This window comes from Equus caballus, chromosome 18 (assembly GCF_041296265.1).
Source record: "Equus caballus isolate H_3958 breed thoroughbred chromosome 18, TB-T2T, whole genome shotgun sequence".
Classification (NCBI taxonomy): Eukaryota; Metazoa; Chordata; class Mammalia; order Perissodactyla; family Equidae; genus Equus; species Equus caballus.
The window spans coordinates 52,515,836-52,534,338 of NC_091701.1; the positions used below are offsets into that span (position 1 = coordinate 52,515,836).

An 18,503-nucleotide genomic window follows, 5' to 3' on the forward strand; every position below is an offset into this window, starting at 1 on the left:
CAAGAAGTCCTGGGGTAGGATGGCTTTACAGTTAGTTAATTAAGTGGCTCAATGACATTATTAAGGTCACAGGTCCCTCCCATCTTGCTTTGTTTTTGTTTTGCTATGCATCTGCAGGTGTTGGCTTTTGTTCCCAGACTTGACCCAAAGGATTCTCAGATATCTACAGCAATTAGAGAAGCACGATTTCTTCTTATGTCTCCTTTCAGAAGTCTCTCAGGAGACTTCCTCTGTTATTGCATTGGCCAGAATTGTATCATATGGCCACGTCCAGCCCAAACACTGGCAAAGATAATGTGATCACCACGATTGATTTAGACCAATCATGATTACTCCAGTGGAGCTGGGCAAGAAATGTGTGTGCTCTGAGCACTTGGCCCGTTGGAGGAGGGTGGGGACTTGTATAAAATCTGGGTTCACTTAGATAAGAGGAAGGGAGGGCGTGATTCTGGGTGGGAAACCAACAGGGTCTGTCACAACATCATTGTAGAAAATTTAGAAGACAAATGAAATAAAAGTCACCTACAATCCCCAAACCCAAAGATTGCTGTTAACACTTTGTGTATATCCTTCAAGATGTTTTCCCATGTGTGCACATGCAAACGTAGTCCCACTTCTATTTAAAAAACAATCCATACGTATTGTTTCCAAACCAATATTTTTTTTCTTTCTGATATTAGGAACTTTATTCATTTGGGAATGAGACTCTATTTTCTGTTTCTTAAAGCCATTTTCAAAATGAATCTTCCATGATATGTAATGTGAATTTGATTGGCAAATGATAATGTCTTTTGGAGCCAAAAAGTTCACGAAAGGCAAAGCCTTAACTCTAAAATAAGTCACTTACAAAGGCTAGGAAGAGCAGAGCCACTGGAGAGGCCAGCTGTAAACTCATCGGTTCCTCGTCTCAAGCTTATCATTGCACTTGGTCGGACGCCGTTGTTGTGCTTCGCCTGTCCACAGCATGTCTTAGTCAGGGAGTTTAGAGCAGCTTGTCATCATTAATTACGGCTCCCAGAAGCACTAGCCTTGCCAGAACTCAAGTGTCCCACTGAGTTGTCATGTGATTTTTCATTGAGTCACTTGACCTCTGACTCTAACTGTGAAAAGAATTGTAAAATATCAGATCATTCCATCTAGTTATTTAGCTAGGATATTTAAAAGGATAGTTGGGTTTCTGTGAGATTTTTGAACCAGTGTTTCAGAATGACTTTCCAAAGTACTAGTCTTAATATAATCTGGGAACTAAGGTTCTATCTAAATATCTAAATATTTTCTCTCTGAGATTACAAAAGTAAAGCAAAATCAGGTTTGGAAATTTCTGATGAGAGTCATTTCTAAAGAGTAGTTAATCCTAATGCCTAAAAGCAGTGAATTTATTAAAAAACAAGAAAATGGACAATGATAATACAGTAGTCAAAACTTTTAAAGTAGGTTTTATTTTCTTAATCATTCATTGGCTAGCTTAAAAGGAGACATTCTATCCTAGAAAATACATTGCTTTTAATATAAATGCATTTAGGAAATTGGAGTGAAAGTCTGGTATTTTGTTGAGTCAAAGAAGCTTGTTAATATGTACCCATCTAAAGTGATAATTTTCCAGGAATCATTATATAATGAAATGTATTTAAGATAAATTGCATGGAACATCAATTGATTCTTAAATTCAAAGGATCTTATAGCATTTAGGGTTATCATTCCTTATTACTGCTCTGTAAATATAAAAGAGTTCTGTTTAATAGAGTTCTACTTCATAGAGTATTGGATAAATGGGATATAGCTTTGTTGATAGATAAGGAAAAGAGAACTATGTCCTGTTCTTGTGGGAATAGATAGAGGAAGGATGGAAAGCTCAGCCAGGTCTAGCTTACGCTTATAATAGCCAGTGAGAAACTATCAGGTCATACGATAAAACCAACCTATTTGGTTTTTAAATTTGGTATATTTACATTACTATTTCTTTTTCAGTATTTCGCCAGGGTGATATTGGAACAAACTGGTATGCTGTCCTGGCAGGGTCTTTGGATGTTAAAGTATCTGAAACCAGCAGTCACCAGGTAAGATAACTTATTTTTTTTTTTAAGTAGGACTTACTATTGTTATTTTTAAAGACACATTATGCCTATGTCTTTTATGCCATCAAAATTACATTTTCAAACCCATTTCCTCTTTCCCATAGCAAGGAGTTCACCAAGCGTTTGTTGAATCCCTTTACTAAGTTACTTAAGAAACATAGATATTGAGTGTCTCCCATGACTTGAGTATGGAGCCTGGTGTTGGAACACGAAGTGCAAGAAGACATTGCCTGCCTTCTAGGAGGTTGCCGTCTATTGGGAAATGCAAACAATTCAATTGCGTTGTGATAAATTGCTCTTGTGTAAGGTGAAATGTGAGCAGAGGATCAGGAGAAGCAAGTCTTCCTAGGTTTCTCCTCAGATCCTTCCTCTGTCTGGTGTCCTGACTTTTCTTCATCCTAGAAGTGCTCCCCTCGTCAGCCTTGTAGGAGCTCCAGTGATGCAGGGGAAATGTGGTTGATGCAGTCCCCCTGGGAAGTCTCTCTCTATTTCTCTCCTCACCTTTTCAAATGTGGAAGGGCCAATAGTATATATTTCTTTCTAAAGTGCAACACTGGCTTCTTTTGTCTCCATTAGTCACCTCGGAGGAGCTTGGCATCCTAGCAGATAAAACTCATACTCTTTTTTCCCCCTCAATATTTGTGACTATTTAAAATTGGACCTAGAGCCTCCTTTCACATCTGCAGTGACCCTTGCTCCATCATTAGTCCATGTGGCCTAAATGTACAGAACCTTCCTATTTGGAGCCAAGAACCTCGAATCTCAAAAGGACAGCCCCCTAAAGGCCACCTCCAAGCCTCAGTATGAAGATGGCCCAGGTTTTCTATCCAAATATTCAGGATTCAGATAAAAATGGAAGGAAGGGAATTGGCTAATTGTAAAATGGGACAGAATTGTCAAGAAGAATCAAAGAATCAGTTAAAGGGATAAATAACCTACAGCCAAGTACCGTATTTAATACTGTGCTTCTGAGCCTCTTTCATACATAGCACCCTTCAAATGTAGGAAACGCTTGTGACACACTGAAGTTGAGATTTAAATTTTGCAGGAGCTTTCGTGCATATTGGAGTTGTGGGCAGTCCCCATCTGAAAAAATGGAGAAGTTCCCCAAAAGATTGTTGCTAAGGTGGACAATTGGAGTTGGAAATATAGTTGCCTGTGTTGTACCCATTGTTATGGATGGTTAGAGTCTCAGGCCAGTGGCCAAGTTCTACGTAAGCTATAGGATGCTTTTTCTATGCATCAGTGCGTCGAAAGTTCCATTTGAACCTGCCTGGAACCTGTGCCTCCCAACCTGGATGGGAGTCCCTCTTCCCCTCTCTCACAGGGCCAGTTTTCTCTTGGATTTCAGAGAGGGCCAAGGTGAGAGGTGGGTTTTGAATCTTGTAAGCTGCCTCAGTTTCCCAGGGGGACTGAGAAGAGCTAGCATTTCTTGCATGTTTGCTGTGTGCTGGGCAATGTTCTAAGCACCTAAAAGGTATTAATTTACTCCTAGAATCCTCACGACAACCCTGGGGGTAGGTCATATTATTGTTCTCATTTTACAGATTAGGAAACTAATCCCCAAGTGGTTAAATAACTTGCCCCAAGTAACATATCTAGAAATTCAGGGAACCAAGATAAAACCCGAGCAGTCAAGCACCTGAACATATGCTCTTAGCCACTGCTCTGTGTTGTTGACTCCAAAGAAACATGATGCAGCCTGCAGCTTCCCCCTGGCTCGGCCATTTCTCATTCTTTCAGGTGACCCTGTGTCCCTTATCTCTGCACACCTTCCACCTGCAGGCTGCTGTCCTGGTGGGTACCCGCTGGGCCTCTCTGCTCAGAGCTGCTCTCGATGCTTACCTTGACCAGGTCTCACCTGCGTGGATTTGTGGAGGGGAAAGGACCTGGAAGAGAACCATTCTCTTTGCTCCTCTGAGTGGTCCTGAGTGAATAATGATCGAGAGAGGGGAGAAGTTGAAACGAGAAAGGTGAGGAAAGAGACGAAAGGCAAGGAAGATGAGAATTAAGGAGAAAGGTGAGAAGGAGAGGAAAACCCAGGGAGGAGCGGGGAAGAGAGAAGAATGAAAAAGGCAGAGCAGCTGTACCTGTGGGATGATAAGTCACGTCAGCAGTGAGGTGCTGACACATCCGATGGTAAAAGCTGGCATGAGACTGGATGGTATTAAAATAGCCTTTGGCCGGAGGCTCCTGGAATATTGCCCTGGACCAATTACCCCTCCCCATGAGGTCCTAGCAAAGAATAGCTGATAAAACTTTGTTGTTAGCTGCAGGTTTTCCTTTTTTAATTTTAATAAACATTTAATTCTAGATGTTAGCTGTGGTTTTGACCTCAAACTCAATGCACAGCACTTTCCTTAATCTGAGCTTGGTCTTCTCTTAATTTGTTGAGAATTAGTAGCTTTACACCAAAGCTGGCTTACTGCCTCCTCTGAGTACTTTACGCTACAGTGTCCAAGCAGGGTTCTCTGGATTGATTTGTATGGTTGCTAAGATATAAGGAAGAGGAAGCGCATTGACCTCTACATCCTCCATCCCTCCAGAGAGTAACCTGAGATAGACAGAGGGCCAGCCTTCCAGGCAGCTCTGATAGACAGAACATGGTTCCAGCCACATGGGAGGAAGAAGCTAAGGAGAGTGAACAAGACGGCTTAACCTCCTCCCATGGCAAGGTGCTTGAAAGGGAGAAACAAAAAAAGCTGTATTTACCTGCATTGGCCCTGTAATGGGCTCTGTGTCTCTGCTGGCTTGTGATGTGGCCAAATCAGGGTGATGAGTTTGCCAATCAGAGTAGCACCCTAGATAGGTCAGGGTTTTCCAGAGAAACAGAACCAATAGGCGAGAGGGCGAGAAAGTGAGAGCGAGAATGAGAGAGAGAAAGAGATAGATAGTTTAAGGAACTGGCTTATGTGGTTGTGGGAAGGCTGGCAAGTTTGAAAGCTGCAGGGCAAACTTCCAGGCTAGAGGTTCAGGTAAAACTTGATGCTGCAGTCTTGAGTCCAAAAGCTTGACACTCAGGCAGAATTTCTGTGTTGCAGTCTAGAAGCAGAATTCCTTCTTTGGGAAACTTCAAGGAAAGCGTATTTGCTCGTAGGGTCTTCAACTGAGGCCCACTCACATTATGGAAGATAATCTGCTTTACTTAAAGTCTATTAATTCTAAATGTTAATCACAGGCTCACATGTGAGGTGATGGACTATTATTAGTTTTTGGGTGGTGAATATGATGTAATCTACACAGAATTCGAAATATATTACGATGTACATCTGAAAGCTATATAATGTTATAATCCACTGTTACTACAATAAAATTTAAAAAATGTTAATCACATCTAAAACATACTTTTACATCAAAATATAGACTAATGTTTGGCTAAACAACTGGTTATTATAGTCTAGCCAAGCTGACACATAAAATTAACCCTCATATACCCCAGTGGGGAGCAAAATGTGGTTCTGTAATGGGCTATGGGAGGAGAGGCTAGGAAAGACCTGGAATTCCTACTCCGAGAGACCAGCAGCAACATCGCCAGCTGCCTTCATTGTGTCACACTGTGCTAGGGGTTCTGTGTACATTAACCGACTTCATCTTTAGGCATTCATGTCTTATTTTACAAGTAGGCTTGAAAATAAGGCTCAGCGACATTAGGTATAACCTTCCAAGGGCCACACAAATGTACGTGGCCAAATTAAGATTTGAGTTCAGGTCTGACATACTCCAAATTTCATGTTCTTCCTGCTGCTCACACAGGAAAGAAAGTAGGCAGGGGGTAGTAAGAGAAAAAGAAGAAAAGTTAAAAGACACTAAGAGAGAATTAAAGAAAAAGAAAAGAGGTGACAGCACAGAGTCAAGTCTTTAAATGGGTGGGGCAGTTTCTTGCTAGCCTCTCCTTCATTTTCATTCCTCAAGTCTCTCCCTGCCCTGCATGCTTGCTTTCTCTCATCTGAGAGTCAGACATCAGAGGAGATGGTGGTCGTAAATTCTGAAACTTACCTCTGAGTTTCAGCCCCTCAGTCACTGTTAGCTGAGCCTGAATGGGGAGATGAGAGCAGGCATAGCTAATGGTCATGGAGCGCCCACTACAGGCAGCTATGTGCAAAGCATATTACAGGCATAATTTCACTACACTACCCTCCCCCATTTAGTCCCATTAGCAGTCTCATTTTACAGGTGAGATGCTAAATAACTTGCCCGAGCTCACACAATGACTAAGTATCAGAGTTCTTTGTGATTCTAGGGCTCAAGTTCTTGACCACTGTGGTTGTACAGATGCCGTCCAGAGGCCGTGAGGGGGAAGGAATAGAGTGAGGGCTGAGTGGTTTAGGAATAATGAATGCAAGGAGAAGCAGCTTTTCCCTTGCAGCCCCATAACCACCCTCGTGCATTTCCGATGCCACCTCAGAGCTCCACACCTCCTCACCTCCCTGCCCACCTTGCAGGTGTCCGCCACCCTTTAGATGTGGAGATCCACAGTTAAATGAGTGTGGCCCATCCCTTCAAAGGGCTTCTGGGTTAGAGGGTGGGAGAGATAAGTAGGGGTGATAAGGGAGGGAAGCTGAGGTGCGGTATGTACAAAGTGGAGGTGAAATGGTTCGAACAGGGTTGATGGGATGTTTGGAGGGTTGAGAGAGAGGGAGGAGCCTGACTTGGATGAAGAGGTGGATGGTGATGCCACTCATTGAAATAAGGAACACAAGAAAGGAAATTCTTCACAGATTCTGGCATAGTATTTTTACACTATACACTTACTATGTATTATTGATTTGATAGAATTTTTTTCTGAAAAAAATCAACCCTATTTCTTTTATATGGTCATAAGGAAATATGACTATATATAACTGTCAAGAATATACAGGGCATACATATTTTATTTGGCTCATAATTCATATTACCTTCCTACCTGTTTCAGTGTAATAGTACTTTTTCTCCCTTCTCGTCATTCCCTTGTACTATTTTGCAGACCCAACTGCATTGTACCTACCCAAGTCACGAGTGAATGAGTGGTCTGCTCAGGATGACACAGTGGTGACTCATAGAGCAATCCAGTGTTCTGCCCCCACATCCTTAGTGGTAGCCAGCATGCGTGGCCGTTCATCTGGGGTGTCTGGGAGGTATCTACGGTACAAGGGGCACTTGCTCCCAGGCACCTCCAGTATCCATGGGTGGTGCTGGCGGAGTGTGGATCCTTCTTTGCCCCCTTGAATCACTGTTGCCTGAGATTCTAACAAAAAAAGCCATCAATTCCACATTTGGGAGAAATATTAAAATACAGATGCTACAGTCAGTGGCAATATAAACCTCAGGCCCTTTCCTGGGAGGGGTGAATGGAGGAAAAAAAACCATTGGGCTGCAGAGAGTGAGATGCCTTGCCTCCCCGTTTTTCTTGGGATCATCCCACCCGGTCAGTTTAGAAACGTGTCTGCTTGCTGGGGAGGCACAACCGTGCAGGCCGACTCTGCCTCACCCTGTGGGTCTGCTCCTGGCTCAGGACACATACAGTTGTACAGAATCCTGCTGAGCTTTGCTTGGACCCCGCTTCTCTCCCTTGCACACGGTTAGGCCCTTTCCAAGCAGAGCCCCAGAGCCAACACTCTCTTCTGCTTCCCTATCTTCCCTTCGGCTGAGTCCCCCCATCCAGGCTACAAGTGTGAAGGGAGAGGAGAGACAAAAGCCTCTGCTTGAGGAGAGGGATAATGGGTCCCACTCTTGGGGTGGTTTGTTAATTCATTAAAACTTCTACATCTCAATAAGAGATGCTATTTAAAGTGTTAGCGTTCACCTAATGAAGAGCACACTGGTTAAATATCAGACCTCTTTTGAAACCCTTTCTGCCACTTAATTGCCGTGTGACCTTAGGCAAGTTAGATTTCCTGTAGGTTGAGGACACTAGTTGCTACCCTAACTACGTTAATGTATACAAAGCACTGAGTACAAAGCCTGGCGTAGGGCAGGGATTTGTGCTTTTTATTGCTATTTTCAGAAAGAAAAGTAGGTTGCCTAGAGTGGAATACTGTCGGTTGCAATGCCTGCAATGATGTCGTTTTATCACAAGAGGGCAGTGCTAGAACAGAAAAAGGAAGAAAGGCACTTGGCATTGCAAATAGCAAGAAGTTTAACAATATCGTTCAGCCATTTCATGGGATAGGAGAGTCGGGCTGCACTTGACCTTAGTCGTCACTGTATCCATCCTCTTATCTGTCTCTGTGAAATTCTTTGGCCAGTTTTGGAAAATGAGCTTTTGCTAGTTTGTCCCCAAAAGTAAAATAATGTGCTTTTATTTACCCTCTTTGTCTCTCCCACAAAGATGTGTTTAAGTGTTGCATTTTTGTTTATAAAATGTGAAGTGCCGACGTGTTTCTCGGGAAGGTGGATCTCGCTCTCTCTTTTTCTGTCTTTGCCTGTCTGATTCTTCCACTTACTCTCATTTCATCCCATTATTTCCAGAAAACATCATTATGATCAGGAATCATTTTCTGAACACATTTATTGAGCCCATAAAACGTGAAAGGGGCCACGTCCACGGCAGTTGTTTGTAATCTCTCACTGCTTGTCTACGCTCGGGTCATGCTATTTGTTAGGAGCTGATCAGGAGTTTATTTAGCATCCTGCGTGATGCATCCGCAGACTGTATTTAGTTTTGTTACCATGTAATTCTTTGTTTGGGTGGATGCAAGACTGAGCCAGAGTGCAGGACAGACTGGCTCTCTGCTGTAATGGGGCTGGCCTTCCTGATTCGGTTATCAGAATGCTAATGCTCGTCCATTCTCATCGAAAATTCCAGCAGCCAGTTTGCCTGATCTTGTTAAGCTGTGTCTAACACTGATTCCAGAGAAGTGCTCTGAAAGTAACAGATCTGTCTTTGCTGTTTGTTAGAAAAAAACATATTCGGCTTAGAACATTTTTCCTTCCTGCTTGGCATAAATCCTTTTGACGCTACATACAGTCTGATGTCTTGACAAATTCAGAGATGAAGTTCCATAAAATTTTTATTTTTTAAAAGGACTTGGAGCACTCAGTAAATTCCAGGACTAAATTTAGCTTCATGAAACAAATGCAGTGCTACCAAACTTAGTGACAGATATTGCCTATGAGCCTGAAATAAAAATGGTAAAGATATTTGCTTTGTAAGAATTTTTATTTCAGGGGCTACACACTTAAAGGACCAATTTGTTCCTTGAAGTTAACCCAACATGAATCCAAAACAATAATTATGCCATGAGACATTTAACTCTTCTTGAGCCATTAATATGGAAGCAAATTAAATATATATAATAAAAAGATCTGATACCCCTTGAAGTTACTGGACAATTAAAAAATATCTTCATATACTTAACAGAGAATTCTTATGTCTGTTTTATTGATTTTTAGTTAATTTCAATTTCATCAGAATGCCTGTAACTTGTGTAAGTTGGATTTCAGCAGATGCTTATAGACATTATTTGCAAGGCCCATGTTTATTAGCTTGGATATCAATGACATAACCATTGGCTTTCTTAACACCATTCCCATTTTCAGACCGTAGCAGTGTTTATGATGAAACAAACAAACAAAATGCCTCATACGAGAATGCCTGCTTTAAGAAAAGCCAGTATACCCTAATTCAGACATACAAAGCAGGTAAATTAAGGGGTGATTAGTTGCAGTAGAAAAGGATTCTTTGATTTACAGCAGGATTGTCAGAAGTGTTCCTTTGAATACAAGCTCCCCCAGAGAGCTGAAGTGTTTTGCAGATTATTCAAACCACTTGACATCCAGACTTGGGGACAGAGAAAAACTTGGAATTTAAGTGTTGAAAAGCCATCGTTAATTGAAGATTAACACAAGACCAATATAGAGATTATTATTTAAATAGTGGAAAATCATAATTTGCTTTTTAGAAATGTAGATAACCTATACATGTATGTAAATATGGCTGAGTCAGAAACAATCTTTTCCATTATTTATGGAGTGTCTACTATGTGCCAGGAACCATATAGGACTCTGTGTATATATTATTTTATTTGTATTGAATCCTGCTAATAATTTTATGAGGAAGATTGTGCCTCTTTCACAAATGAGGATTCTGAGACACCTGGGAGCATTCTACCCAAAGCCACAGGGCTGGTAATTGGCAGAGAAGAGTTTTGAATCTAGTCTACAAGGCCCATGCTTTTCTCACTAAGCAGCCTCCGGAGGATGTTCCCGCTAAGCATCGAGTGTGCTGACTCTGGGCACCTCTATGTGAGGGACCTTTTACTGATGCTCCCTGCTTCCAGTGGGGTGCCGTTGTTGAAATCTTTGTTCACTTACCTAATACCAACTTTTAGGAATTGAGATAAGCAGACCCCACCTATCCCACTGGAACACATATTGTGCCAAAATATTGATCATGACTTCAGTTGATGCCTAGCTGGGCAGAGGCGGAGAACCTGGAAACTGGAGGCTGCCCAGGGTGGAGGTGGCAACCATCTAGAGGGCATGTTCAGGCGGTGCTGGGCAGGACAGAGAGAGGAAGCTGAACGTTGGAGCAACACAGCCCCTGGGTTAGTATGGTGAAGGACTGAGGTGGGTCTAACAAGTGATAACGTGAGGGGGCATGGCTTGGTGATGGGCAGAGTCAGGGAGCAGGCCAGTGATGGAGATAGGCAGCCAAGCAAGGTGACAAAGAAGGCAGACATCAGAAGGGAGCCAGAGAAGAACGGGGGCCCAGCAAGGGCTGTCAGAACAAGACAGTAGGCCATTTTGAGAAGAATTAGGGTACCAGGAAGGTTCTCAAGGCAGAGATGCAGAAAGACAGAAACTCAGTTTCTCCAAGAAAGGTAGGTCTGATGCAAGGCATGAAGTGATAAGCTGCTCTCTGTCCCCATTACTGAAGTCCCTTTGGGAATGCTGGTTCAGCCCGGTACGTCCTCAGAGGTCTCACGGTAACTGATGACTCATAGCCGTGTTTGACTAACCCACTCTGTTGTTTTGGGTTTCCCCATATGCTGACCTGAAGACAAAGATTTGGCTACAAGTGGTTCTTTTGGAGATGACCTTAGGAAGCATTGTAAGGGAGTGGGGAAGTGAGACCAGGAATGAAGGAAAGTCAATAAAAGTGTGTTGATAAGAGGATTTCCACCGTGGGCAACTGGGCTCCCTCCTTCAGGGGACCCTCTAGGAAACTGTGTAGGGTTACGAGGCTGGGGTGTTGAACCTCATACTCTCACACCTCTCTGGTGGAGGTTGCATCTTACAGGCATTAACTGCCCAGTGCTCTGCCCTCAGGTGAAACCATGCAGGTGACCGTGCACGGAAGCCATAGGTATGAATGGGAACTGTCCAGAAAGCTATAAATGACCTCAGGATGGGGATGGGGGGAATCTGGCAGGACTCCAGCAGCATCTGCATAAACCCACCTTCATATATTGAAGACATTCAAGTTTTTAAACCTTCATTTCATATTTGAAAGTCCTCAAGATAAATTGCCGTCTTGTCACAGAACAGGACATTCCTTCACTGTTGTTAATGTTTCCTATTTCTTGAGTAGGTCCTGATTGCTTTCTTCAGTCTCTATGTCCCTGTAAATATTTTCGTTCAGGTAGCCTTTCTGAACATTAAGCTACAAATGAGCAGAAAATAAAATAGTCTGAATAATCCCTATTAAATAAGTATTGAGACATGAGCAGATCTCTAGAGTATGTGTAAACCTAAAAGAAAGAGTAATGTTACATTCAGAAACAGACACTTTTCAGCCACAGGCAAAGACATACACGAAGTACATCTGCAGGTGTTCAGGCTTGGACTTCTGACCTGTAGGCATCTGGTTAGATGTTAGCGTGGACCAAAATAAGATGCTCCCACCACATTGACTCACATTCATCCTGCTAATATTTATCCCATCTTTCAACATACATACTGAGCAACATATACTGGTTCTGCTAAATGAAAGAACATTTGAATGTAAATTTCTTTATTTGATAATTATTTTATAAGCATATTGTAAGACCCTGCCTAGAATTCAAATAAGACCCAGCACCGATGGATGTAAAGACAGTGATTAGTGTTTAGATCTTCTGAGGACCTTCCATTTCCCTGTGCCCAGTTATCCCAGTGCCCAGTCTGTACCTCCCACATCCAGTCAGATTTCTAAGTCAATTTGTCCTAAAAATACCCTGAGTCAGCCAAAAGTAAAGTTTGAACTTGCAAATAATACTCCTTTCAGGTGAGGTTTTATGGTCCTGATTTTAAGATCGTATCTTGTATTTGTGACCCCCTGCCCTTAAATTTGAATGCGTCAAGTGTGAAGGAGGAAATGTAGGTAGGGCTGATCCTACACTGGTTCTGGTAGGAGAGTGTGGGTTCCTGGAAATGAGCCTGGGTGCTGACCAGGTGACCGAAGCCAGGTACCTCTCCTTCCAGAGGTCCTGATACAGTGAGCTGCACTGACGAGTGCAGTTGGCAATACCAACGTGACTCACTTTTGTTCTATGAGATAATGCATGGGTAATGTTGAACTCTGCAGGGGCAATCCAAGAATCATTTCAATCTTTTCTCCTTATTAAAGAGCTGTTTACCAGCAAGGAGACAGGCTCATGTGCCTTTCACAGTCTGTGTCTTTCTTTGTATACCTATTGGTGACAAACTATATGGGATAGGAAGTGAGACAGGAGAAGACTATTTAATCCATAAAAATCTACAACTGGCTCATGAATAACAGATCTTTATAGTTCTTTTGCATTATACTTTGCGGATAACCTTGGATATTTAAGCTACGTGGATAGTGGCAGAAGTAATATTATGGCCCATCCGTGTCAAGTTTTAAAATAGAATTCTATACTGGAAAGTACAAGTTAGGTAAAAGAATCCTATCTTAAGAATTCAGATGGTAAAAAAAAAATAAAGTAAGCTAGTAGGATTCTCAAAGGAACCTAATATTCTAGAGAATTTGTGAAAGTTTGTGATTTATTGTAATCTGTCTTGTGTTTTTACTAGAATTTGAAAATTACTCAGATGTACTTAACTCACTGAGTATTGATGTTTCAGTTCTGGGGATATTTTTCTGACTGAATTTGTTTGCAACTGCCTTTCTGGAAAATTTATTAGCAGGCTGTTCTTCTATCTCCCCCTGATCTTTCATTCTTTTTTGAGATATTATTGATTTTATTTTCCTGAACATAATTTTATATGCGTGCAGAAGCAATTTGCTTTGGTTCAAGGAACTGGTTTCTTGTGGGCATTTGTCTTAGAAATGTGATTACAGAATCACTAACTTGATCTTAATAACATTTGTCGATTATCGTGTGTTACATGCGTGAAAGGAAAACTGTGCTAACTCGGAGCATTGCGCTTGTGCATCTCCCTTACTTGATAATGCCCTGAAATTAATGTCCAGGTGGTTTTGGGTGGCTGTTTGCATTATGTGAAACTAGTTAGGATTAAATACAAATATTATCACCAATGTTGCATACAGAGAGGAAATTACTTATTTAGAACACCTTAAGAAATTTTTAAATCATTGATTCACATTTTATTAAACTAGCCACAATGCACTTCATCTGAAGCTGTTTTTACTCTGTTGTGGCTGCAGGAGGCAGCATCATACAAAGAGCTTGGAATCTATAGTCAGACGGCCGTGGTTAGAATCTGACTGCATTACTTACTATCTGTGTGAACTAGAACCATGTGAATCAACCACTCTGACCCTCAGTTTCCTCATATCTTCAAGACAGACTGACACAACAGCATCCCTATTCCAGTTTCCTGTTTAAATATTGTAACTGTGTCCTCTTACTAGAAAAACTCAGTTTGGGGCCAGCCCCGGTGGCCTAGTGGTTAAGTTTGGTGTGCTCCACTTCAGTGGCCCAGGTTTGGTTCTCAGGTGTGGACCTACACCGCTCTGTTAATGGTCATGCTGTGCTGGTGGCCCACATAATAAAAAATAGAGAAAGATTGGATGCTAGCTCAGGGCATATCTTCCTCAGGAAAAAAAAAATAGCCAACTCAGTTTGTTTTCAAATGATTTCCCCCCTTTTTTCCTAAAGCAGAGAGTAGTCATATAAAAGATAACCCTGTCCACAAAAAGACTTGCACAAGATTATTGCTCACAGCTCTATTCATAATATCTCCAAACTAGAAACAACCCAAATGTCCACCAATTGGACAATGGATAAACAAATTGTGGCATGCCGTGGAGAATTACTCATCAGTGAAAGGAGAAAACTACTGATCCTTGCAACAACACTGATGAATCTTACAGAGATTACATTGAGCAAAAGATGCCAGACACCAAAGAGGGTATATTGTCTGACTCCTTTCACATGAACTTCTAAAACGAGCAAAATTCCTTTATAGTGATAGAAATCACATCCATTACCTCTGAAAAGAGGGTTCGACTGAAAAGGAGCCTGAGGGAACTTTCGGGAGTGATAGAAATGCTCTGTCTTAATTCGGGTGGTGATTGCACAGTGTATATATTTGTCAAAATTTGTTGAACTGTGCAATTGAATTGAGTGTTCTATTGTGTACAGATTACACTTCGATTCAAAGAAAAGACAACTCGCCTACCGGTTAAGTGTCTCATTTTCTAATGACCAGTTTGGGATTCTCAGGATGCAGTGACCATCTGTACTCTGGGAATTGGGACAGCCTTTGGAGAGTCCATTCTGGACAACACACCCCGCCATGCGACCATCGTTACCAGGGAGAGCAGCGAACTGCTCCGCATCGAGCAGAAGGACTTCAAGGCACTATGGGAGGTGAGCCCCAAGGCTTCTTTGTCAATTAATGTAGTTGCAGAAAAGAAAGGGAGCTGCCACATGGGTAATGGCATTACAGTCAAGCCTTAATGTGTTCTGTTCTGAGCCCGTGGATGGAATTTAATTTTCAAAACTTGTTTTTGAAATGAGTGACTGAAAAAGCCATTTTGACACAAGACATCCTTTTTTTTTTTTTTAATTTAGTGCTTGCTCAATTTTCTGTAGTTTGACATACCTTATAATTATTTCTTGAATGACCATAGAGTGTTTTATGTATTTCCTCCCTCCTGTTCCACAGATGTATTCTTAACCAGGGAACAAAATACTTTGACATTTTCTTTTGCATTTTAAAAATCATCATTGACATGTTCCCTGGTAAAGTGGAATGAATGGGGTTAACATCTGCTTCATTTAAATGCTTTTAAAAATGATGTGCCCTATAATAAGGTAGGGGAAATGAGGGCCATAAAGACGTCTGGTGACTTGCCAGCTTCAGAAGGCATAGGTGGCACAGCACTGGGTGCATGCAGCTGGCCCTGGGCGCTTGGGCACTGCTGCTGCTTACCAGCGCCCCTGGGGATGTTGCACTCGTGCACAAAGAAGTATGGGGCATAAATGAGCTTATATTGCAGTAATGGCCAATGGGGCACTTTGACAGCCCCAGCCAAGGCTTGCATCTTTTACGCTTATTCCTTTCTCTTCTTCAAGCTTCTGTTTTAACCTGTGGTTGTTCCTTATTTTTGTCCGTGGTCCAGCATGTCCAAGTGTTACCCCATCGAGCTGGCAGGCTTCGCCACTTGTCCCAGTGTGGCTTAGATTTTAAACTTGATCTGAAAAGAATTTTGTGTAATCAAATCGTTTCCCCCAGAGCCAAACAAATGACAGCTGCACGAAGGGAGCAAACCTGCCGGTGGATGAGTGGTGCTTTGCCTTAAAAGTCCCGCAAAGCTTTGGAAGGCCTTGGTGGTGAGACCTGTTACTTTTATTCCTGGCAGTAGTGAATGAATGGCGGGGCGACTTGTTTGAAATGCTCCTCTTAGAAAATATTAAAGAGCTCCAACCGCTCTGTAAAGTTCAGAGACAAAAGCTAGTTTTAGGAAGGCAAAACTGAAGTAGGTTTGCATGAGGTGTGTGTGGAGAGTTTTTCTGTCAATTAAAAGGAACCAGGCTTGAGGCAAATAAGCCATTTGTTGGATCTTTTGTCTTAAAAGGTAAACTGAAAAGACTTTTCCAAAAAGAAAATTTGAGAAACTGGTTTAAGAACGAAAATGATTCCTACCTGGGATGTGTGTCATTATAACTGCGTTTGTCTGTGATGACTTATTCAAGTTGCTGATTGTGGATGGTTTGTGGAAATATTTAAAAATTTATTTTAATTAGGAGCCCTCAGGGCTGTGAAGGAAGTTCCTGAGAACTTGCTACCTGTGAACATTTTTAAAATATTTATTAGTAAAAAAATGTCCAAACATGCAGAAAATCAAAAAGGATAAGACAGTGCACACCCAGACACCCCCACTCTGTTCAGCGACTGTTAACATCTAGCCACATGGGCCTCATCTTTGTTTTTTGCTGAACCACTTTAGTGTAAATGACAGACATCATGATCTTTAATCTTAAATATTCAGCATATGTCTCCAGAAAATTAGAATACCTTGCCGTATACTCATAATACCATTATTTCACCTGTAAAATGAAATATCCTAATATCTAATACCCTGTCCACAGTTCCAATTTCCCCACAGTTCAAATATCTATAAATAAATAAATATTTATTCCATAAATATCTTTTATATCTGTTTTGTTTCAAACCAGTCTCGAATAAAGAACCATGTGTTACATCTGATGGTTATATCTAAGTCAGTCTCCCCACCGCACCCCTCTCCATGGCGCTGACTTGTTAAAAAGGTCAGGTCAGTTTCTCCCAAATTCAAGGTTTGTCTGACTGTTTTCTCATAGTATCTTTTGTGCACTTCACCCCAGAGGTTCCTGTACATGGAAGTTAGAGCTAAAAGGTTGATTAGATCAAGTCCAGCATTTTTGGTAAGAAAACATGAAAAGTGATACTACTGAGTGCATCTGGAGGTTCCTAACGTCTGGATGCCTCACTCTTAGCGATGTGTTAGTTTCCTCAATTTGATCCCTTGGTTAGATTGTATCGGAATACATTTAGGGCTGTTTTCCATAGATATTTCCCCTAGAGGAAAATTTTTAAATGGAGGCATTGATCTTGATTGAGCGTGGTCCTAGGTATCCCAAATCTTGCCACATAATTTTGCTGCTCAGCAGGTCCAGCCGCTGGTCTGTAACCTCAGAGCATGATTTCTGACCTCCCTTGCCAGTGACATACATGAGCTCAGAAGGATGGATAGAGTTTTCAGTCTGAGCTCTTATTTTTACAGGTGGGGGACTGGACCCTCACAGGGAGTAAGAGGTTAGTCAGATACTTCATTTTATTTGCCTGCTCATGCAACTAACTACAGAGTGCAAATTAGCTGCTCAATCAATGTATTAACTGGCTAAAAGGAAAATGCAAGAAACGCCGTCATCTAGCAATCTCTGTTAATCAGAAGTTTATTAATGGGCACATTTGTACATATACAGTACATGATCATCCTGAGAAATCGTAACATTCTAAATTACCTTCTGAATAAAAATGATTGACTTATGTTTACTCTGCTGTTCGTTTATTACCTCCCGCGTATCAGGTATGGTTATAGCAGTGAGCAAGACTGACAGAGCTCCTGCTCTCTGGGCCACGGCTTCTGTTCTACTTGGAGGAGACAGAAAATAAACTAAGTCAATAATATTATTATTAATATTATTGTTATTATGTTATTTCGGAGTATAACATATCATTATCATCAAATAAATTTTATTTCTATTCTTCGAATATGGGTGATCATTGACGGCATATGTAGCACTAATGTGCTAGCAAAATATTTGATAACCAGGACACCTATTCCTTGATTATGTCAGATAATAGAGTTTATAATTCAGTCATTCATTACACTGGTAAATAAGACCCATTAGCAAGCTCTACTGTCAGCTGAAATCTAAGTTAGATCTGTCAGCCAAATATCAAAGGGGAAGGAATATGTACAGAAAGATTACATAGTTTCAGGATTCTAGTAAAAGCTTCGTTGAGATGGTAGAAAGAAGGCAGCAGAAAGGAAAGCTCAGTAACGCCTCTCCTGTCGGCATGGTAAGGAGCTCGGTGTTGGGCCATGGGTTCTGAATGGTAAAAATTAGATAACCTGAATCATGGGCCTAAATTTGCATGTTCATTTCATTTGACTACTTATTTTTGAGGCATGTCACAATGGGCCCATTGGGTGACAAGTACCCTCATATTTAGCTTTGTCTTGTTTAACACCCTTGATGTCACTTAAAGGGGCTGAAAGATAAAAGCTGAGGACCAGGATTCTGAGTTACTTCTTCTAACTCTGAGAATTATGGTCTCTAATCATTAACACGTAGCACAGTCTAAATGTAGCTCTTTGGGGCCAGCCTGGTGGTGCAGTAGTTAAGTTCTCACATTCTGGCAGCCCCGGGTTCACCAGTTTGGATCCCGGGTGTGGACCTATGCACCACTTGTCAAGCCATGCTGTGGCAGGCATCCCATATATAAAGTAGAGGAAGATGGGCGTGGATGATAGCTCAGGGCCAGTCTTCCTCAGCAAAAAAGAGGAGGATTGGCAGCAGATGTTAG

The 18,503-nt window shown here is 41.6% G+C and overlaps 1 protein-coding gene across 9 annotated transcripts in view; it reads left to right on the forward strand.

The window, feature by feature from the left end:
- Positions 1 to 18,503, forward strand: part of RAPGEF4 (Rap guanine nucleotide exchange factor 4) — a 296,495-nt gene that overhangs the window by 52,549 nt on the left and 225,443 nt on the right. For 6 of the 9 annotated variants that reach the window (XM_023622000.2, XM_070242021.1, XM_070242008.1 and 3 more), the window contains exons 3-4: positions 1,969 to 2,057; positions 14,648 to 14,794. In XM_023622000.2, the coding sequence (XP_023477768.1) occupies positions 1,969 to 2,057; positions 14,648 to 14,794 (236 nt within the window). The remainder of the gene's footprint in view (positions 1 to 1,968; positions 2,058 to 14,647; positions 14,795 to 18,503) is intronic. The other 3 variants (XM_070242006.1, XM_070242007.1, XM_070242011.1) reach the window with 1 other exon arrangement.